General features: G+C 47.2%; 3 protein-coding genes across 3 annotated transcripts; 2 read left to right on the top strand and 1 right to left on the bottom strand.

Moving 5' to 3' along the window:
* The first annotated feature begins 369 nt into the window (after window positions 1-369).
* Window positions 370-4807, top strand: LOC102717968 (cell division protein FtsZ homolog 2-1, chloroplastic). Its single transcript, XM_006650281.3, has 8 exons — window positions 370-746; window positions 881-1561; window positions 1639-1938; window positions 2049-2139; window positions 2934-3058; window positions 3511-3603; window positions 4170-4235; window positions 4311-4807. Exons 2-8 carry the CDS (start codon window positions 956-958, stop codon window positions 4425-4427), a joined length of 1398 nt encoding a protein of 465 aa, XP_006650344.1. The 5' UTR covers window positions 370-746; window positions 881-955; the 3' UTR covers window positions 4428-4807.
* A 2150-nt stretch (window positions 4808-6957) lies between these two features.
* LOC102700978 (protein WHAT'S THIS FACTOR 9, mitochondrial-like) lies at window positions 6958-9003 on the bottom strand. The gene has a single exon (XM_006651570.3). The coding sequence runs from the start codon at window positions 8820-8822 to the stop codon at window positions 7515-7517; it is 1308 nt and encodes a 435-aa protein (XP_006651633.2). The 5' UTR covers window positions 8823-9003; the 3' UTR covers window positions 6958-7514.
* A 124-nt stretch (window positions 9004-9127) lies between these two features.
* LOC102701252 (probable cyclic nucleotide-gated ion channel 6) lies at window positions 9128-11939 on the top strand. Its single transcript, XM_006651571.3, has 3 exons — window positions 9128-10087; window positions 10180-10487; window positions 10568-11939. Exons 1-3 carry the CDS (start codon window positions 9266-9268, stop codon window positions 11580-11582), a joined length of 2145 nt encoding a protein of 714 aa, XP_006651634.2. The 5' UTR covers window positions 9128-9265; the 3' UTR covers window positions 11583-11939.
* The last annotated feature ends 11017 nt before the right edge of the window (window positions 11940-22956 follow it).

The following is a 22956-nucleotide window of genomic DNA, read 5'->3' on the forward strand; positions in this document are numbered from 1 at the left end:
TAAACCTTTTCCAATTTGTAACATCAACGGGCTGGTGCTTGGGCGACTCGGCCCGGCCCTGTTTTCATTTGGGATGAATTGAGGATGGGCCTCGAGTGGAATATTTGTACTAGACTAGTACGTACGCACGCGGCACGCCTAGTAGGTGAAAGGTCAGTCAGTCTGGGTCGGTCCGGTCGGACGTTCCTCCTCCTCCGCGGGGGGAACCAATGGAGTGACCGAACCGAACCGATCCGCGTGACGTGAGCGAGGCCATGAACCCGGCCAACGCTTTCGCTGTCCATGGGCCACCCACCTCACCTGGCCATGGCCGTCGCCACCTCCCCCGGCCTTTCCGTCTCCGCTGCCAATGCCAATGTCGTCGTGCGTTGCGCGTGCCAGAGTGTGGTAGGCTGGGAGTGTAGTGTGGTGTGGTGGAACCAGACTACCAGTGCCCTTCCCCCACTCCCTCCCTCCTCCTCCGCTCCGTTATCCCCAAAACCCGCGCCGACGGGCCGCCCTCCCGACCTCCCCGCGCGCCGCCGCCTGCTCTCCAATCTGCGTCCGGTCCCCCGCGCCGCATTGCTCTCCAATCTGTGTGGCGCGCTGAATCTTGCGGAGTGATTTGATTGTTGGAGTTTCTTGATTCTTGGTCCTCGCCGGCGGCGAGGGGCGGTCACCGGCCCTTCCATCTCCCTCACCGCCGTTGCACGCCGCCCTGCCGGAGGCTATACCCGTCAATCCGGAGTTCCAGGCCGGGGTTGCAGGTTTGTTCTGTCGGTGGCGCTGATAAACCCTAGCTCGCTTGGATAACTCTTGGGGTTTCCGCCTCCTCGTCTCCTCTTCGCCGCCGATCTAACCCTACTCCAAATCTTTTTCTTTCTCTCTCTTTTTTTTTCAGGGAGGGATTCTCCAACCCCCCATGCTCCGATCTAGGTCCGCCCCTGCCTCCAGAGACTGTTAGGGCTTTACCGAGATGGCGGCTGCGCAGCTACCGTGCTGCACTCGCCTCGCTCCGCCGTGTCCTGGCCGGGGGAGCGATGCCGGGAAGGCGGCTGCATCTGGGAGAAGGCCTCTGGCCGGAGCCTTGGCCCGCTCGCGGTTCCGGTGCTGTGCGGGCGCGACAAGGCCTCGCAACGCTAGCTCGTTCCAGAAGAAAGAATCCTTCTTGGACCTCCACCCTGAGGTGACCCTGCTCCGTGGCGAGCACGGCGACGAGGATGTCGCCTCGAGGAAAGAAGCTCTGAATGGGAGCCCGCTGGAGGGGCTGGGTGTGCCGTCGGATCAGGATGGTTACGACGGGGCCAAGATCAAAGTAATCGGAGTCGGGGGAGGAGGCTCCAATGCTGTCAACAGGATGATTGAGAGCTCCATGAACGGTGTTGAGTTCTGGATTGTGAACACCGATGTGCAGGCGATAAGGATGTCCCCGGTCCATCCGCAGAACAGGTTGCAGATTGGGCAGGAGCTGACTCGGGGTCTAGGCGCAGGTGGAAACCCTGACATTGGGATGAATGCAGCCAAAGAGAGCGTGGAGTCCATACAGGATGCTCTATATGGTGCTGATATGGTTTTTGTCACGGTAAATGATTACACCCTAGATTGTTTTTCATATGTGAAATCATTATGCATTGAAGTCTTTTGGTCTCCAAACTGCAGGCTGGGATGGGTGGAGGTACTGGTACGGGTGGTGCCCCTGTAATTGCCGGAATCGCCAAGTCCATGGGTATACTGACCGTTGGCATCGTGACAACACCATTCTCTTTTGAAGGGAGGAGGCGGGCAGTCCAGGCTCAAGAAGGAATAGCAGCCTTGAGAAATAGTGTGGACACCCTCATTGTTATCCCAAATGACAAGCTGTTGTCTGCTGTTTCTCCAAATACTCCAGTAACTGAAGCATTCAACTTGGCTGATGATGTTCTTCGCCAAGGAATTCGTGGTATCTCTGACATTGTCACGGTAAATTACTATCTGAATTTAACACCATCGTTATAGTAGTGACAATTGACATGCTGAAGTATGATGGATTGGTTATTTGTAGAAATTTAATTGATTCCTCTCCTTTGCAGGTTCCTGGGTTGGTTAATGTTGATTTTGCTGATGTTCGAGCAATCATGCAAAATGCAGGCTCATCTCTGATGGGTATCGGAACTGCTACAGGTATTCTTTTGAATATATTCTTAAATTTTCTTTTGGTTATGTACTTAGTACTTGCTGAAATTATCATATCTCACAATAATTTATGATCTGATCCCATCCTTTGTTCAGTTTTTTTAAACCTTTTAGTTGGCAAAACCATTACATGGCTATTAGAGAGAAGTGATTGCCTGAAGCCTGATATTAGCGTATGCTTTTTAATACCATGCTACATAGTAAGAGTCACCTTGTGTGCCATCAAAATTTGAAAGCTATTGCTCAGCTTTGTGATTTTTGCTTTTCCCCTTCTGGCATCAAGTAAATAGCATCAACCAATTCCTCATATGTGAGCACTAAATATGTACTTTCTTGTCATTTTTTGTTTTCCTCTTTCTGGCATCAAGTATATGTCCTTGCTCTTCCTTCACACCGTTCAACAGTATAAGTTTCCCAAGATAGTTTTTTTACGCACTGAGTAACAATTTCTTCCCAGTTAAGCCCCAATAAAGATTCAACCTGCTAATAAGTTCCCTGTATTAATAAGGCACTCTACCTCTTTTTCTTACCCTGATTTCATTATTTATAAGTGGAAAGTGCAACAGGGATTTGTATTATAAAAGGGATAATGAAGAGAATGGTATGCTAACATTATTCTTAGAAAAAAACGTTCATTTTTTGTGTAAGAACTAATCAATGGGCATGGAGAGTGATGAATTATGCTTACCTTAAATTTCTAATTCTATAGTCTAGTTGTTTCCACAAAGGGGCTTTGTATTTCACGCATACTTTATTTTTAGCGTGTTACCATGAATTTTCAGGGAAGTCAAGAGCAAGAGATGCTGCTCTTAATGCCATTCAGTCACCACTGCTAGACATTGGAATTGAGAGAGCTACAGGCATTGTGTGGAATATCACTGGAGGAGCTGATATGACTTTGTTGGAGGTTTGGTTCATCTTGCTCACATATTATGTTAAGAGACAGCAACTGAAGTTTTTATGTTTTTATGCAAGCATAACATTCAGTGAAAGTTATTGATTTTGAGATATTGAGATAGCCCAGAAGACAGGCTGATCAATGCTAGCTCTCACAATTACAGCATTACGCATAGCACAAACTTCTTTAGAGGGGTTCAATGCCATATATCTGAATTATGTTCGACCTGAATGGTTGATCTATTTGGAAGTCTATAATTGATATGATGAAACTACTTTCGTTCGTCTTTTGCCTGCGTTGTTTCTTTTCTCAATTGAGATTTTCTTAAAGTTTCTAACATAGCTTACATAGTTACTGTAATACATTTATTGCAAAAGGGAACCTTGATGTTAATTTTGTTGTTTATTGCATATTGCTTCAGGTAAATCGCTTATTTTGTAACCTTTTCCTTAATTTTTTAGGTAAATGCTGCTGCTGAAATCATTTATGACCTTGTTGATCCGAATGCCAATCTGATATTTGGTGCTGTCATAGACCCATCACTCAATGGCCAGGTAAGTCAGACAAGTTTTTCTCTTTGGTATTTGTGTTCTTTTGGACCATATTATTCCTCGACTTTTGCATGCCCGTGCTTTCCAAACTACTAAATGGTGAAAAAAAGTTTCTTTATAGGTGTTCATCATCTTACCTTTGTTGAGTAAATTTTCAATTTTGTAGTAGTTAATTTCATCGTTTATATACTATTAAATAGCTATAAAAAATTAGATAATCTTTCATCAACCAAAAGAACACAGCCTATGGTGTTCTTTTTAAATATTTTGAAAATATTGTTCAACTTATGCATGAGTTTATATTTGGTGCTCTCATCATAAAACTCTCATTCAGTGCCATATCCAATTTTGTTTCAATATAATTTCTTGTCCAATATAGATAACATTGTGGTTTAGTTCTCTGCCATTGCTCATTAGTTTCCACAAATTTGGCAACTCAGATATGATTTACCCCCAATTTGGTTTGTGCCCAAAAATACGCCACAAATTTGGCAACTCAGATGCGATTCAACCACCATTTGGTTTGTACCTGAAAATATGCCGGCACCTAATTTTGTTCCTGCGTGCAGGTGAGCATAACCCTGATTGCTACTGGCTTCAAACGTCAAGATGAACCAGAAGGTCGCACCTCAAAGGTAAATGCAATTCAATAACTGCTGGCCCAAGTTCTGTGAGGAATACTTACCTGGTTTCAACTTTGGCAACTGAAGGGTGACCAACAAATGCAAGGCGACAACGGACGACGCCCATCCTCTGCAGAAGGCAGCATGGTGGAGATCCCTGAGTTCCTTCGGAGAAGAGGACCTTCTCGCTTCCCGCGAATCTGACTGTCCAGACTCCCTTCTCTTGTCTAGTGCCTATGCTTATCAGCTGTCTCTTTAGCTTCCTCTTCTTAGATCAGGTGCTTCATGTAGGATACCAGGCATGTACGGTACTGTAGTTTGCTTGTTTTAGTTTTGTTTACTCCCTTTTATGTTCCTACATCTTGAAATCTTACTGTCTGTCAATAATGTGTAGCAGTGAGCTTGCTAGTGCTATAGAAATCGTTTTGTTCTTCCTCGTTTTACCTGTCAAACGGGAACATATGCCAGTTGAGGGCGTGGAGGTTCCCTCAGTTTTATTGACATTGGGTATGTTTTTTGTCTGGCATGCACGGCTCCAGCTTTTTTTCCTCGTGGAAAGCTGAGGCCATGTTTAGTTTGCAAAAACATCACATCAAGTTTTTGACATACATTTATAGTATTAAACGTATTCTAATTATAAAACAAATTTTTGATTCCGTTTGGAAACCATGAGGTGAATTTTTGAGTCTAATTAATTCGTTATTAGCATATATTGGTTACTGTAGCATTTATGACTAATCATAATTAATTCGTTATTACTATATGTTGGTTACTGTAGTATTTATGGCTAATCATGTTTTAATTAGAGCATCTCTAATAGGATGCTAAAAATTAGCTCCTGAAAATCTTGATTGAGGGTTAGCCAATAAATTTTGGAGTCAAAAAAACATCCCCATCTCCAAGAAGTGTCTAGAAATATAGTCCCAAAAATTTTAAATATGTCAACTCATGATTATGGCCCTTTGCAACAACCATTCCAGCATATGCATGAGTCAAACATAACAATACTGGCAACTCATTCTGAATTCAAAAATATATATTACATCCAGGATAATTTGAGAATATAAATTGACAAATGTTCAACGATAGAATTCTAACTTAAGGTACATGACATGAGATACCATTAGAAGAAAATGTTGGGCACTTTTGGACAGTAAATAATTTAATGTATAAATGGATAAAAGTGATTGGCAAATGCTCTTTCCATGAACTTCTGCAACTTTCTATGCACTGCGTGTGCATTGGAGCATCTCAACTCACAAGGACCTGAAAATCCAGAAACTAAACCTTTTTAAGATAATGAGCCTACAATCTATTTATGCATATTGCAAATACTAAGCTAACAGATCACCCAATTAGTACTGCATAGCAATTGTCACAAGGATTTATTTAGATCAATTGGATAAGTCTGTTTCTAACTATAGTTATTATATTGTGTATACCGGTAGTAATTGAAATTTTCTAAGCCAAAGATTCAAATATGTAGAATGGATAACATTTGTAGCTAAGTTCTCATTCTTCACTAATTTTGGTTGCATAATGTTTCTGGGATTGATTTTTTGGTATTAGCCTATTCATATCGTAGTCAAGGACATTGGATTATGCAACTAATAAACAAACTTTACTTTTATATACAAAAATAGAGAGAGGAAGACTTACTGCTGCAATGGTGGCTGGAGCTGGCCTGAGGGCGACGACGTCGTGGAGCAGACCAGCTGAAAATGTTGGATTTGGGTCAAAATAGGTTAGTGTTTGGGGCTACTAAAAATTTGGGAGTTAATTTGGGAAGCTGTTGGAGCAACATTTTTAGCCTCTAATGTCAATATTTATTTTTGGGACTTATATTAGGCATCTTTTGGAGATGCTCTTAGGCTCAAAATATTCGTCTTACGATTTTTCCCATAACTGTGTAATTAGTTTTAATGTTCATGTATATTTAATGCTTCATTTAGGTGTCCAAAGATTCGATGGGAACTAAACAGGGCCTAAGATGAGAATTGAAAATGCATGTTGCTTTCTATATCCAATACGTTCATCAAAAAGAATAATCCAAATCATTCAGTGACGTCAAAATATAGATATTTAACTAGAACTTTGTTTGTAGAAGAGTTGCGTCTATCTTACCTAAATAGGACATTGTAAATTTTGATGGGACTGAGAATATCCTCACATTAGTAACCATAGCCGTAGCATTAGCATGGAGATAATATTAGTGGTTTTTAACTTCTACCTCGAAAAGCAAAGCAAAGATATCCAGGTTCAAAAGTGTGCATGCCCATTGAGACAGATGGTATCATTGCTGAAAAGTTGAAATCGAGTCAGGGGCAACCATAATAACAACGATTGATAAGGATATTTTGTCGTTAACCTATGTAAATACCATGGCGACAAATTGAGGAATGCAAAGAGAGAATGGGCATGCGATGATCCTAATCTTTAGTGGCAGAAACGAACCCATCATCTTTAGATCGACCATTTATAGAGCTGTTTGCTTTGGAGTCAAATATGAGACTTTTCCTATTTTAGCTTATCTTCTGTTATTATTTTTACACGACCATCTACATCAGAGCAACCTTGTCCCATGAACACTAGAACGATATTACTTTTAAATTGTCCACATTTGAATAAGATGTGAAACCAGAACCAGAGCACATATATGTTTGGCTATAGATTTTGTACTACAAGAATTTTTATCGACAATTCGAACAAGAATGAAATTCCTCGATTGAATTGGCATAAATACAACGCAATTCTGGTAAAGACAATACGCGCATATATGCGTGGAATATTATAGCTAGAATAAATATTATTGGTGAACTGAACGGAAAGAATGAAACAGCATCATATAGGCTATCATAAGAGTACAATACTACTTAACAAACTAAGACATGTATGGGAAAAAGAACAAAACTCAAGTGAATCCACATAATACAAGAATGCTGCACCCAACCTGATACTCAACTACTTGATAGAGCAGCCAACTCAACTAGTTGATAGAGCAGCCAAATATTCCATCCTCCAAACAGGATTTCTCCCTACCATGGGAGTTGATTATACATTTTGTTGCCAACTGTTACCTATGTAAATGTGTAATCATGGAGTGACAGGCTGCCACCCAAATCATCTTGAAGACCATTCGCAACTCGAACTCCAATGTCAACATCTGCAATGCAAGCTCCAATTTCAAACTGTGATTATTCATGGAGTGACACACCGCACCAAAATTATCTTGAAGACCATTTGCATCCCGGACGGCAGTTTCAACCTGTGATTAGTATCCTCCCTCTAGTTCTATACTTTTGCGGCATGATCAGTACCATCAACATCATCGTCGTCGCTATCCTCGTCACCTGAAGCCACACCAGAGTCCATGTCCTCTTCATCACCCTCATCCTCATCCTCCTCCTCCTCCTCCTCCTCCTCCTCGTCATCATCATCATACCCTTCTTCGTCTTCGTCATTCTCCCCATCTGCACCAAACTCCTCCCCTATCATCTGCTCACCGCGACTTGTCTTTCGATCCTTGCCCTTGCGCTTCCCGGCCTCCTCCTGCCCCATATGCATCAGATGCAGGTACTGGTACCTTATCCCCATCATTGGGTGCTTGTCGACCAGCAAATGCCGCCGGAATGACTCCCTGAGCACCACCGTCTGGGTCCTCAGCTTATGGGACAGGTAGAAAATCCCCGGGTGCCTTGCCATCACCTTCCTGAAACCCGGCGGCAGCCGCAGTGCCTCACCAAGCTTCACGAGCATCTCCTTCTCCATCTTCTTCCCCACAGTGAGACTCAGCACCTCGTGCAGAACCGCCACTGTCCTCTTCTCCGTGATGTCGCTTCTTGGTGTCAGGTGGGAGCCATCCTCGTATGGCGAGATGTACGGCAGCCTCTGCCAGTCGTCCAACCACTTGCGTACCTTCTTGTCGAGCTCGAAGCCCCGCGGGAACGAGAGCGGGAAGGGGACCGCGTCGCCGACCTTGTACCCGCCGGTGCGCTGCGCGTAGGACTGCATCGCCGACACGGCGAGGTCCTTCCGGTAGCAGACTAGCTCGAGGAGGGCGCCGTCGCGGGAGAGCGCGAAGTAGTCCGGGTAGTTGGGGAGGAGCGACCGGGGGAAGTCGGGGGCGAGGCCGAGGTCGAGGCGGAGGCGGGCGACGAGGTGGAGCGGGAGCGCGCGGGCAGGCGCGAGCATGAGGAGGCGCAGGAGGCGGTCGGCGGCGTCGGGGCGGGTGGAGTCGAGGACCTGCGCCTCGGCGGCATGGAGCGAGGTGAGCCGGGGCGTCGGGGAGACGGCGACCGGGTGCGGCGAGAGCGCGAAGGCCGACGGGTAGAGCCGGAGGAAGCGGAGCGGGCGGAACGGGAACGGGATGGTGGACGGCAGCGAGTGGAGAGGCACGGCGTGCGGCGGCGCAGCCGCCGCCGAGAGGAGCGCGTCCTTGGCGAGGAGGAACGGCACGAGGTGGCGCTCCCGCTCCACCACGTGGTCCAGCGCCCGGTCGCGCACCCACGGCACCCTCGCCTCAAGCAGCCCCCTCGCCGGGACGTGCAGCTCCGGCCGCTGCCGCGGCCCCCGCGGCAGCCGCGGCAGGAGGACGCGCATTTCCGACGGCGGCGGCAGGTTTAGCGAGGGTTTTGGGGGTGCGGCGGCGGAGACGACGACGACGGCAAGGTCTCAAGGCCTCGAGGCGAGATGCGCGGATCGGATCGGACGGTGGCCGGCGCTTCTAGCCGCTTCTGTGGGTTGGGCTGGGCGGTTGGTGGCCCACGCTTCGGCCCAAAAGCAAAAGGTTCGCCGCGTTGCTCGCGCCGCGCGCGCTTCCGTCCGTTCGTCCGTCCACTCGTTTGTGCCTCCCACTCCAATCCGGAGCGCGTTTTCATTTGGGGCAAAAAAAAAAACATTCCAGGGAGAAGAAGATTTGGCTGATTAATGGCGTCGCCATGAATCCGATGGATAGTCGAGGAGCGACATGTTCGGCTGCAGCGGCGGCGGCCACCGCATTTTTTATTCGCGTTTTTGTTTGTAGCTAGACTTGGGAGGACGAGATGTCGTACGGGTCTGGTGGAGCCGCCGCCGCCGGCGGCGGCGGCGGCGGGGAGCGCGGGGCGCCGCGGTCGGCGTTCCACATCGAGTACGGCGGGGGTGTGTCGCTGCGGCGGCTGGCGCAGCCGGAGGCGCTGGCGCGGGGGATGATCACGCAAGGGTCGGCGCAGCTGCGGACGCTGGGGCGGTCGCTGCGGACGGGGGCGGCCATGGCGGTGGTGTTCCAGGAGGACCTGAAGAACACCTCCCGCAAGATCTTCGACCCGCAGGACCGGGTGCTGGTGCGGCTGAACCGCAGCTTCGTCGTCTCGTGCATCGTCTCCATCGCCGTCGACCCGGTGTTCTTCTACGTGCCCCAGGTGACGGCCAACGGCGGCAACCTGTGCGTCGGCATCGGCCGCGACCTGGCCATCTCCGCCAGCGTCGTCCGCACCGTCTTCGACCTCTTCTTCCTGGCCCGCATCGCGCTCCAGTTCCGCACCGCCTACATCGCGCCCTCCTCCCGCGTGTTCGGCCGCGGCGAGCTCGTCATCGACACCGCCCAGATCGCCGCCCGCTACTTCCGCCGCTTCTTCGTCGCCGACCTCCTCTCCGTGCTCCCGCTCCCCCAGATCGTCATCTGGAAGTTCCTCCACCGCTCCAAGGGCGCCGCCGTCCTCTCCACCAAGGACGCCCTCCTCTTCATCGTCTTCCTCCAGTACGTCCCCCGCGTCGTCCGCATCTACCCCCTCTCCTCCGAGCTCAAGCGCACCAGCGGCGCCTTCGCCGAGTCCGCCTACGCCGGCGCCGCCTACTACCTCCTCTGGTACATGCTCGCCAGCCACGTACGTACTCAAAAACACATCACCTGAAGAAGATCAATCAAGATCGCCGGCCGGCCATGCATCATCCATGGATGGATCGAACTGCGTTGCAGATCGTGGGGGCGTTCTGGTACCTGCTGTCGATCGAGAGGGTGAGCGATTGCTGGAAGAAGGCGTGCAGCGAGTTCCCGGGGTGCAACAAGATCTACATGTACTGCGGCAACGACCACCAGAAGGGGTTCCTCGAGTGGCGCACCATCACCCGGCAGTACATCAACGAGACCTGCGAGCCCAAGGCGGACGGCGACATGCCCTTCAACTACGGCATCTACACCCCCGCCGTCAAGTCGGAGGTCATCAAGTCCGACGACTTCACCTCCAAGCTCCTCTACTGCCTCTGGTGGGGCCTCGCCAACCTCAGGTACGTGACGTCTCTCCTCCTGCTAGCTTTTCCACTGAAATTTTACTCGGATCGAAATTGAAATGATTTGGGACGAGCAGCACGCTGGGGCAGGGGCTGCAGACGAGCATCTACACCGGGGAGGCGCTGTTCTCGATATTCCTGGCGACGTTCGGGCTGATCCTGATGGCGATGCTGATCGGCAACATCCAGACGTACCTGCAGTCGATGACGGTGCGGCTGGAGGAGATGCGGGTGAAGCGGCGGGACTCGGAGCAGTGGATGCACCACCGGCTGCTGCCGCAGGAGCTCCGGGAGCGGGTGCGGCGGTACGACGCGTACAAGTGGGTCAACACCCGCGGCGTCGACGAGGAGGCGCTGGTGGGGAACCTCCCCAAGGACCTCCGCCGCGACATCAAGCGCCACCTCTGCCTCGGCCTCGTCCGCCGCGTCCCGCTCTTCGCCAACATGGACGAGCGCCTCCTCGACGCCATCTGCGAGCGCCTCCGCCCGGCGCTCTACACGGAGAGGACGTTCATCATCCGGGAGGGGGACCCCGTCGACCAGATGCTCTTCATTATCCGCGGCTGCCTCGAGAGCATCACCACCGACGGCGGCCGGACGGGGTTCTTCAACCGGAGCCTCCTCGAGGAGAGCGACTTCTGCGGGGAGGAGCTGCTCACGTGGGCGCTCGACCCCAAGGCCGGCGTCAGCCTCCCGTCCTCCACGCGCACCGTCATGGCGCTCTCCGAGGTGGAGGCCTTCGCGCTGCACGCCGAGGAGCTCAAGTTCGTCGCCGGCCAGTTCCGCCGGATGCACAGCAAGCAGGTGCAGCACACGTTCCGCTTCTACTCGCAGCAGTGGCGCACCTGGGCGGCCACCTACATCCAGGCCGCCTGGAGGCGCCACCTCAAGCGGAAGGCGGCCGAGCTGCGCCGGAGGGAGGAGGAGGACGAGGGGGCCGCCCGTTCGTACGGCTTCAGGACCACCATGCTGGTCTCTCGCTTCGCCGCCAACGCCATGCGCGGCGTGCACCGGCAGCGCTCCAGGCGGGCCGGGGAGCTCCTCATGCCCGTGCCCAAGCCGTCCGAGCCGGACTTCGGCGCCGACGACTGAGGGAATGACTGTCCAACAAATTAATGCTCCTAGTGATTGATGATTGAGCACCTAGTGAGTGTTGATTAGTGTTTATTAATATCAAACGGGTGTAAACTGTAAGTAAAACAAATTTTATGTTACTTGAGAAAATATTAGAGTTTTACGTCTTCTATTAATTTATTAAGGACGGTAAAATTGTTAGGGTAAGATTTTTGTAGCTATTTTTTAGTGCAAAATTGTAGTACCCCTGACTATCTAAATACTGAGTTTTAGATTGAACGGTAAAATTATACTGCAACTAATCTTGCCGATTTAGCTGTGCAGTGAAGTACCGGTGTTGTTAAACATAACAAAAAAAACTGTTACATGGATCAATATCAGAATCAGAATCAGATTCGTACTGAAGAAGCCATGAAGATAGTAGCAGCGGCTAGACGCAACATGAGCTCCACATGGATCATTTTCTCGTATCCTAAGGAAACGGAGTTACTTTAGCAACACACAGAAAAATGGAACAAACTTGAACATGGAGATTGGGATAGCGAGAATACCGTTTGGCCTGAGACGCATCCCAATTTGGCCTGTGTAAACAAAAGCGTTCAGATAGCCTATTTAAGAAGAGCGTTGTGTAAAGTCCAGCAAGATAATGGGGAAAAAAGAGCACCAACATTGGTCAATTACCACCTCTCACAGTGCATTCGCCTTGATCAAAGAACAATTAGATCTAAAATCACAACCTCAGCTGAACACCAATATAATACCGCACAACCTAAATATACTCCACTGGCAGTTCAGCAACCAAGCAAAATTACAAAAAATATAGTAATAGATTATTACATGATTAATTAATTATTAATTACTAAAAAAATATAAAATAGATTAATATGATTTTTTAAAACAACATTTCTATAGAAAATTTTTGTAAAAAGTACATTGTTTAACAGTTCGAGAAGCGTACACATGAAAAACGAGAGAGGCTTAGTAAACTTGTAGGATGGCCGAACGCGGCCTCAGGCGTTGCACTTCTAGCTATGCACTACCATATCTCAAGCTAAACAGTCAATTAAGCTTTCTGTAAAAGAACATATGAACAAGGGTATTTATATAGTGTTTGATATGTTACATATCTACTTTCTCAAGCACATTAAAATTTCTCTATGAACAAATATACACATTGGTAGGAGGAACATACTCGAGATGCATCAGCAGTGATCTCCAGAGGCAACTGATCTCAAAACTGCAAAACTTATTATCACTTATTTCACCAATGCCACCATTCAATTACCACTGGAAGGCATCACTCTGGTGCTAGCAATACTCAGGCAGGCATATTCACAAAAGCTAGGCTCCACAACTCGGTAGACACCTTGGCTCATCAAGATAAATGCATCTTTCTTGTTATCCTGGCCAAACGAAAATATGGAGCCAAGAGTGTTTTTTGACTCATTGCAGCCTTGTAGGGCATTGGTGACCCTCTTGAGCATCTGAAGTGAATGGCATTGGCATTATATTTGGCAGTGCCATGAGTTGTCTCCATGCCAGTCCACAAGGCAGATGTATACATATCAGAAAACAGGTACCTGCACCATATTAAGTTATTAACCGAACACCACATGAGATGCCTGAAACAATCATTCAAGGTCAGGTTTACTGTTGATAATAGTGAAACTGTAAGACTGAAGGGATAATAGCTTCCATAAAAGCAGGGATCAATAGACCCGTGGTACACATACCCACCAATTATTGATGCAGTTGTGATGTTACCAGCGGCAGAAGAAGCCATATAGCCCATCACCTCGAAGATAATGCCATCTGATGGTTTTGTTCCTTGAACTGCCCACGGTGGAGGAATACCATTATGGTCCTCGTACGCATCACCCTTCCCATAGTTTCCACCTTTTGATATCAAGTTTACCACTTTGCATTCTCCCTAAACATGAGAGGCTTCCGGGGGCCTTCCCGGCAAAAAGTTTGGAAAAAAACAGAGCTTGAGCTTGGAAATGGCATTTCTGGTCGCAGAAATCGAACAACTTGTATAAGTAGTTCAAGATCAGTTGTCAAACTTGTCATTCAGAAGTCACAACTCGCACTCCAGTATTTGTTTGAAATTTAAATGAACAAAGTACAACATTGAAGTCCACACCATCATCCATGTACCCCACTCCAGTATGTAGGTAAAATTACAGGTCACCTAACTATAGTTCATATAAGACTACCTAGCACTTCCAACCTTATAAACAATCAATTGAGCTATGATGCAAAATGTGTAAAGGAACATACAGACTGACATACACATTGGAAATAGGAATTCACTGCAAATGCATCACAGCTTTGCAGAAAGCTCTCAAGACAATAAGGTCATTTTGTGATCACTACAACAGAAACCAAACAAAAAATTGAATAGAATGAATGATTAACCAGCATACCACAAACCCAACTCAAGAAATATCTCCAAAACATAGCTGAAACTAAGCACAAAAGGCAAATCATCAAACAGTTGGATCTTGATAGCTCACACTTGAGCAAATGGGCCTGAAGGCTGAAAATCACCAAGTTCCAAAGCTGCTTGAGGCAAATCTAGTGACTCCTAAACATTGTGACATAGGACATATATTTGAAAAACACAAATTAATCGCCACGGTGGGAACCTCTTTTGGTACTTCTCTGTATTCTCAACTCCCATAGGAATTCTGAATTCTAGGGAATGTCATCCAATTCCTATGATTGTCCTATTAGGCTATCAGACTTTTCTTTTCATTTCTGCATTCCAAAGTTTAAGAACTATAAATTTGAACAAAAAATGCATTAAAATCAATTCCATATCTTTATTATTTTATTTAATTGATAGTATCATTGTAAAGTTTGGTACGAGGATTCGGCTGGATCATGGCTTGATCTGTTAGTATCTCAATTGTTACTCTCATTGGTGAGAGGATGACACTCAAACTTGAGGCAATTTTCTGTTTGCTTATCACCAAATGTCATGCCTTCCCGAGGGAGGATTGGATACATATTTCTAGCTGCCTACTAGTCTAAAGAGATGTTGTCCTAGAGCATCTCAACAACCTGTCCTAGAGTATCCTAACCACCTGCTCTAGAGTATCTCAACAACCTGTCCTAGAGTATCCTAACCACCTGCTCTAGAGTATCTCAACAACCTGTCCTAGAGTATCCTAACCACCTGCTCTAGAGTATCCTAACAACCTGTCCTAGATGCTGTCCTAATAACTGAAAGCTAAAAAAACAAGGGTAGGACACCACAAGACCAAGACCAAATAGCCCAAGACTTATTCCTTCATTCTCCCCCTAAGGCTTGTGTGTCGTCTTGTGGGAAAGTTGAGCCATCCCGATACGGGAGCAAAGCTCAAGGAACTTGATCCTCCCAAGGGGCTTGGTAAGCAGATCCACAAGCTGGTCCTTGGTGTTGATGTAGCTTGCCTTGATGCTCCCTTCCTCCAAGCAGCCTCGGATGAAGTAGTACCTCACCCGGATGTGCTTGCTCCGTTCGTGAAAAACGGGATTCCTTGTCAGGGCTAGAGCGGACTTGCTGTCCACCCTAAGCTCCACCGCTCCAGTGTCTCTGCCGAGGAGATCACCGAGCAGTCGAGCAAGCCAGAGTGCCTGGGTCGAAGCAGTGGAGGCCGCTATGTACTCGGCCTCGCAGCTGGATAGGGCCACCACCTGCTGCTTGACCGACTGCCAGCTAACGAGGCACTTGCCGAGGAAGAAGAGAATCCCGCTCGTGCTCTTGCTAGAGTCGATGTCGCCGGCGTGGTCGCTATCGGTGTACCCAATGAACTGTGATTTTCCAGGGCACCTCGGGTAGTAGAGGCCGTGGTCGAGAGTCCCCGCAACGTAGCGGATGATCCTCTTCACAGCCTGCTGGTGCTCCGTCGTCGGTTGCTACATGAACCGACTAACGTAGCCGACGGAGAACGCCAAGTCCGGTCGTGTGTGGGTGAGATAGCGAAGGCTCCCCACAAGACGTCGGTAATGCGTAGCGTCCACCTCCTCCGACGTGCTGTCCCGGCTCAGCTTCAGCCTCTCCTCCATCGGGGTGAGGGCTGGGTTGCAATCGTTGAGCCCAGCTAGCTCAACGACGCGCTTGGCGTAGGCAGGCTGGCGAAGTGTAATCCCAGAGTCATCTTGGTGCACCTCGATCCCTAGATAGAAGGAGAGGGGCCCCAAGTCACTCATCTGGAAAGTGGCCTTCATGTCTTCCTTGAACGCTGCCACCTCCGTATCCTTGGTGCCGGTGATCACCAAGTCATCAACATAAACACCTGACCAGCAGGGTATTTCCTCCATTTCCCCGCCGGTAGATAGCAGCCTCGTGCGGGCTTGGCTCGAAGCCCATCCTCTTGAGCGTGGAATCCAACTTGGCATTCCATGCCCTCGGTGCCTGCCACAGGCCGTACAAAACGTTGTGCAGGCGTAGCACCTTGCCCTCCTTGCCGGAGATCGCAAAACCCGGCAGCTGGTGCACGTAAACCTCCTCCTTCAAGTCGCCGTTGAGGAACGCCGACTTGACGTCCATGTGATGGACGCGCCAGCCTTCCTAAGCTGCCAGCGTAAGAAGGAGTCGCACGGATTCCATTCGTGCTACGGGGGCGAAGGCATCGTCGAAGTCAATCCCCTCCTGCTGCACGAAACCACGTGCCACCAAGCGAGCCTTGTGCTTGACGATGGCTCCGGCTTCATCCCTCTTCAGCTTGAACACCCACTTAAGAGAGATCGCACGATGACCATGAGGGAGGTCAGCAAGCTCCCAGGTGCAGTTCTTCTTAACCGCGTCCAATTCTGCCTTCATCGCGGCGCGCCATGCCGCGTGTCTCTCGGCCTCTGTGAAGGACCGAGGCTCGCCGTCGTCGCACGCAAGGTGCAACTGTTCCTCCAGGTCATGAGGCACCAGTACCGGCACCGGCTGGTCGCCGAGGAGGTCCTCCATCGTACGGTACCGCAGGGGCTCTCCATCATGGTAGGCGTCGATGCTCTCCTCATCATGTGAGAGCGGAGTAGCGAACTGCACCGGGCTGCGCTTCACGTGAGCTGGTGTTGGTGCGGACGTGCCCTGAGGGGTGGCTGTTGGCGCAAGTGCGTGGGGTCGCCGGCTGTGGTGGTGTCGGCGAAGAGCTCGGCGCAGCCGAAGTCGTGGCTCGAGAGCGTGGCGCTGCTGAAGTGGCGGGTGCCGAAGTTGGTGGAGACTCGGAGACTGGGATAGGCACGCTCGGTGAATGGGAGCTGCCCACTCCCCCAGCTTCCTTGAAGTGGATGTACTCGACAGTGAAGTCGTCGTACGTCAGAGTAGAGCCGTTGTCCACCGTCTTGTCCCATGTCCATCCTCGCCCTTCGTCGAACACCACGTCGCGCACCGTGTGCACACGTTGTGTCTCCGGGTCGAGGATGCGGTAGGCCTTCGAGCCCTCCGTGTAGTCGATGAACACCCCTGGGGTGCTCCTGTCGTCGAGCTTGCCGATGTGGCCAAGCTCCTTGGCGAACGCGAGGCAGCCGAAGAGTCGCAGGTGGGAGACCGATAGCTTGCGCCCATGCCAAGCCTCGTACGGCGTCCTGCCATCGGGAGCCTTGGTAGGTGAGCGGTTGAGGATGTAGACGGCCGTCACCACCGCCTCCCCCCAGAAGAGAGTCGGCATTCCTCTCTGCTTGAGGAGGGCTCGAGCCATCCCCACAACCGTCTGGTTGCGCCGCTCAACGACGCCGTTCTGCTGTGGGCTGTACAACGCGGAGTAGTGGCGGTGAGTACCTTCATCGGCACAGTACGACGCGAATTCAGCCGCCGTGAATTCGCCGCCGTTGTCGATGCGCAGGACGCGCAACTTGTGGCCGCACTTCGCCTCCGCAGCAGCCTGCGTGCGCTTGATGGCGTCCACAGCCTCTCCCTTGCTATCGAGGACCATCACCCACGTATAGTGGGAGAGGTCGTCGATGCAGACTAAGATTGATTGCACCCGTCTAGTTGATTGACTACTGAAACAACTCTGAATGAAGTAGAATCCAATCAATCTAGCAAGCAATTAGGGAAACAAGTAGCACAACAGTGGAATTTTCCTCAAATAACTAGTCAACTCCATCTCTCCTATCAATCAGCCCAGAATCATCTTGATTCCTAATTCCTAACCGGTAGAGATCAAAACGCACTAGCCCAAACTAAGTGAAATCGACTTAACTACGGAAATCATCATGACCGACTTTTTTTTTGAAAGATTACTTACAGATTTTGAGCGACAATATATACGAGGACAACAAAGCGATCACGTTACCATGTAAGTGCCCGCCATGATGGAGGTGGCTGCGGCCCATCGGCGGCGCGCGAGAACACCGTAGAGGTTGGCGACGCAGACCGGCCAGAGGAATGCGAGGTCGAGCCAGACGAGGCCGCGGTAGAAGGGCGGGGGGTCGGCGACGAGGTAGTGGCCGAACTCGGCGACGAACCACCGGTGGATGTCGACGAGAGGCGCCGGGTAGAGGCGGCGTGGGAGGACGACCTGGGAGTCGAACAGCGGGGCCGCCACCGCCATGGTCAAGGAGAAGAGCGCCACCACGGCGTCCGCCGCGGCCGAGACGAAGCCCATCGGGTCCGTGTCGGTCCTGCCCCTTGAACCCAACAACACAAATAAGCGAGACCATTTTCTACTGCTCCCACCGTAATTTTTATTTAATAACTTGAAAAATTTTGTACGGTGTAACGAGAAAATATTGAACGGAAGAAAAAATATTTTTATGAGTTATCAAATATAATTTTATTAACTTTTAGCAAATTAAAGCCGTCAAGAAAGCATATAAATAAATTTATGCAGATTGAAATGATTAAAAATATATATTTTTTAAGTATAATCGGCCCCAATTCGACGACGCAGCCCAAAGATGTGGTTGGGGCGCCATTGGCCCAGGCGACCACAACAATTTGACTGGCTGTTGACACTAGAACTGTAGCCTTAACGGTTTCATACCCGAAGTCCTGAGAGTTATTGTATCGATCCCGTACAATACTTAAATTCTTATTATGACTAGATGAAAACATGTGTGTTAGTCAGTTAATAAGATATAAAATAAAGTAAACACAGTTAAACCTAAAGCAGTCGATCGACCCGTTAGCCGATAATGCTCTAGGACCTAGCCGATTGCATAAACTAACTTTATAGTAATTTGGGTGTAATGAATGTAAAACAAACTATATCGGCTAAACCAAAGTATAACAGTCGATGAACCATACAAATTATTGGTAACAATCTTAGAGGATTAAACTAAACCAGGACAGTTTAAGATTGGGACTAATAAACGCTGAATTTATCAAACATTTATACCAATGAGCTTGGGTCAATAAAGTTATTTATGGAACTACACATACAAAAGCCTAGGTTATTACCTTAAGAATCAATTCATGTGCAACGCTGTTGACATCAAAAATGTGATCTAACGTGTCACACACGAAGGCATGTGAGTCAATCTTAGACAGCTCCAGTGCAGGACCTAAATTCTTAGAAGGTGTGCGCGGGCGTGCCAGTCAGTTTGATCCTGCAACTGACAAGATAAACGTAAAACAAGCCGATCGGCTATCGAGCCGATAGGTGACTAAATATCCAGCCGATCGGATACTGATGCAGCAGCGTTTAGCCGATAGTATGAACGATCGGCTGTAAAAGCTTGGATCAACTAGAAACTCACTAGAAATAGACTTAAAGTAAATATTAGACCGACGTAATCTGCCAAGTTACTCATAATCTTAGCCGATCGGACGAGCCCCTATAACCAGATCGAACTAGACGTACAGAGATTGGACCTAACCAAGACAGTATACAGCCGAACACGATATGATCATATGAAACATAAAGATCGATAAAGCTAATAAATAAACAGACGAATTAATTGGAATAAACAATGAATCATGTGTTATAATTGGCTAAACCCAACTCCCATGTAATTCTCATAAGCCGATGTAACATAAATAACTGTCGATCTAACTAAATCAAGCCGATTGGTATAAAAATAATGCAGTAAAGCAATCGGCTACTCTATTGATGTAAATATGATAAGCATGTAGATCGGCAAAAATCATCGGCTATAGACGGCGGACAAACAACCAAGATCTATAAAATACCTAGCCTGGATTGCTAAGAATAGTCATAGAAGATCGGACTCAACCGAGATAGTTAAAGATTAAACCTAGCAATGTCAGGATAGATACTAAATAGATCTAGATTACTGTCAAGCCAATGGGCCGATGACCGATAATTTATCGGCTGGTACTCCGATAAAACAATGAATAAAATGCATCGATCTGATATAAACCATCTAACAAACGCAATCTACTAGATCGGATCTAACCGAGACAGTACTAGATTGAATATGTCAAACAACAAATATCAAACCTATGTAGATCGTCCAAAGTGGTCGACCAGTTCAACTCAAAACACGAAAGTGATCTAAGTTGAAACTGATACAATAACTAGCAATCGCGTAACTAGATTAGAAGATCAGACCGAACCGAGACAGTTCTAATCTAGCTGAACAATTACCGTGGCCCAGCGGAACGTAGGACTTACCCCTCCGTCGGAGATCGAGACGAAGCAGCCCCACGTCAGGTGCCAAGTTCCGCCGGAGTTGAAACCTCGGTTAGGATGGTGGCGATGCACCGAGAGTAATTGATTTATTGATTGATGTAAATGATTTACAATGACCCTGGGCATACATATTTATACTCTCGGGTTGAGGCTAGGCCGTGTTGGACACGACATACAACTCCTAATAGATAAAAAGAAATAACGAACTAGTCTTATGCGGACTCTATCTCTAACTCCTACTAGATAAAACACACACAAGTCCCAATCGGACTCTAATCTCTTAGAGATAAAATAAAATCCTAACTAACTCTAATTAACAGATAAATTTATGCCGCCAAGGCTTGGTCTTCACGATTTCCTGTCGGATTCGAACTCTTCCAGATAAAATTTCTATCGGTGATTGCACCTTTCCTTATCCAAATTCAATACGAAATTTTACCAAATTTTGGTGTTAACAAACGCTAATCGAACTGACAATCATTTATCACAATCTTAGAAGATCAAACTGAATCAAGACAATTCAAGACTGAGACAAGTGAAAACAGATTCAAATTAATGTTAAACATCATTAACCCTTAATTAATAACAATTCAAGACCTAGATTACTAAACCTGACAATTCAGATAGTAACCTTTAACTATGTTGAAAGCAATCTTGATAGATCGGACCGAACCGAGATAGTATAACTAGGGGCGGAACTAGAGAAAAATAGAGAGGGGTTCTACTCATTTGTTTTTCAGTGTTTTGAACTAAGATTAGATTGAAACGAGTGCCTAAATTTGGATAGGGGGAATGCATATGTGGTGAAAATTAATAAACTCTAGCTAAAACTTTTTCGGAGGGGGTTCCTCAATATGAGTAGCTCCGTCCCTAAGTATAGGGTTATGATCAACATGATTGGGGATTGACCTAACGGTTTGTGAGTTTAATGATCCAACCGATAGGCCACTAGGTATATTATTGGCTAGAACTCTAATGAGATAGTTTATGTACACATTCAAAATCTAATCTAAACTCATAATTAGCAACCAGCAAGACCGATTGGACTGAAACGAGATGAAATCCAACTTAAAGCAACTGTGGACATAGAATAGATTGACAACATGCATGAACTATGATCGGGGAACTATAATCAACTCTAAAAGTGCATAGCAGATTTGAATAACCACAAAACTCTAGGTAAACCGTCAAATAGATTTAGATAGAATATCGAACTTAATCGATAAAGTCCTATCAAATCTACTTGGGGGGTTGACAGAAGCAAATTTACATCTTAAAGACAAACAACTATGCTTCGATAGCTTGCTTCATCGAAACTAGTGGCGATGCTCCGAAAAGTCATGTATTGATTTATATTTAATTTACAAAGACTCCATGTGTACATATTTATTACCATGGGTGAATACTAGTTCATATTGGACACGACACATATTTTCTAAAAGATAAAAGGGAACACACAAGTGCTAATCGGACTCCGAACCTAGTCCCTGTTGTATGCGAGATATGTTTCCTAAAGAGAAAGGAAACCTAGTCCTAATCGGACTCAACACGTATTTTCTAAATACAAAAGGAACCAAAACCCTAATCGAACATGAGACAAGACTTACTAAAGATAAAGGAAAATGACTAAATTTTATATAATAAATAGATAGAGTTAATCTGCTATCGGCTAATTGCGCCATTTTCTTAATCGAATCTGAAAATGCATCTAGCCCCTACTCAGGTTTTTGATGATTAATGATAATGCTATAAAAGCTCTTGTGAGCTAATAAAGTTGTGATGTAGAGAAAAGTGCTTGAAATCTAAGGTGGTTTGTAGGATCAAATGATTAAACACCTTAAAAACTCAAATTGATGGAGAAGGAAGCCAATTTATTTTTTGCATTTGAGTTATAGGCATACCATACTATTAAGAGGGGTTGCAAACACCTCTCATGCATCCATTCATGAACTCAAGATAAGAGAAGAGGCCATTAGTGTCAGATTTCCGGAGAGTCTTGGTCGGACAGTCTGTTTGGGACAGCCTGGCCACCCCTCCTCGGGTAAAACTCAAATGCTGGTCAGATGGTCTGGCCAAGCTGGCTAGATAGTCTGGCTGAGCAACTTTTCCAACGGCTACATGATGTATGACAACATCTATATAAAGCCCCCTCCCCCCTAGCCGTTGGGAGGCCACCCACTTCAAACTAGAGCTCATATGGGGTTATTTTAGGACCTATTTGCTCTCCCTAACTAGTTCTATTATCATCTAATAAAGTGATTCTTGTGACTATCTAGAGCCTAGGGTTAAACTTTTAGTTGATGAGTCCTTGAGTGATCTTTAGGAGTTCATAGATGCATACAGAATGTCACTTGAAGTGTATTTCTCTTAGAGATTCTTCTCCTAGACGGTTAGGCGTCACCCAGTAGCATCCAACTTATTGTGGATTGACTCAAGAAGTTTTATGAAGGCTTCAACTTGTTTCCAGAAGAAAAGGAGGTAATTTGAAATAGTGAAAAACTCGAGCGCTCTTCTAGAAAGTCACAGGGTAGAGCAAGTCACAATCTAGAGTTGTATTGGTTGCTTAACCTTGATCTTGGTGATCGTTTAAGAATCAATCAACCAAGAGTTGTTGACTTGTAGACTCGTGTTGACTTTGTGGTTGAGAGTTGAGTGAGGAATAGGATCGAGATGGATTCGGCTCTTAGGACCGACTCGACGTAGAGTAGGATTCTTAAATCCAAACTTCGGGAAAAACTCGTCGTGTTCTTCTTTGTAATCTTGCTTTATCTTTGTTCTGTTTGATTTTGTCTTTCTCTCTTCTACACATCTTC

Source organism: Oryza brachyantha, chromosome 3 (genome assembly GCF_000231095.2).
Source record: "Oryza brachyantha chromosome 3, ObraRS2, whole genome shotgun sequence".
Lineage (NCBI taxonomy): Eukaryota > Viridiplantae > Streptophyta > Magnoliopsida > Poales > Poaceae > Oryza > Oryza brachyantha.

Excerpts from the sequence above, each read along its gene's own strand:
- LOC102717968 (XM_006650281.3), top strand. The coding sequence starts at position 956 with ATGGCGGCTGCGCAGCTACCGTGCTGCACTCGCCTCGCTCCGCCGTGT. Across the intron at positions 2,140-2,933 it reads GGGTATCGGAACTGCTACAG|GGAAGTCAAGAGCAAGAGAT; the intron begins GTATTCTTTTGA and ends ATGAATTTTCAG. Across the intron at positions 3,604-4,169 it reads ACCCATCACTCAATGGCCAG|GTGAGCATAACCCTGATTGC; the intron begins GTAAGTCAGACA and ends TCCTGCGTGCAG.
- LOC102700978 (XM_006651570.3), bottom strand. The coding sequence starts at position 8,822 with ATGCGCGTCCTCCTGCCGCGGCTGCCGCGGGGGCCGCGGCAGCGGCCG.
- LOC102701252 (XM_006651571.3), top strand. The coding sequence starts at position 9,266 with ATGTCGTACGGGTCTGGTGGAGCCGCCGCCGCCGGCGGCGGCGGCGGC. Across the intron at positions 10,088-10,179 it reads GGTACATGCTCGCCAGCCAC|ATCGTGGGGGCGTTCTGGTA; the intron begins GTACGTACTCAA and ends ACTGCGTTGCAG. Across the intron at positions 10,488-10,567 it reads TGGGGCCTCGCCAACCTCAG|CACGCTGGGGCAGGGGCTGC; the intron begins GTACGTGACGTC and ends TGGGACGAGCAG.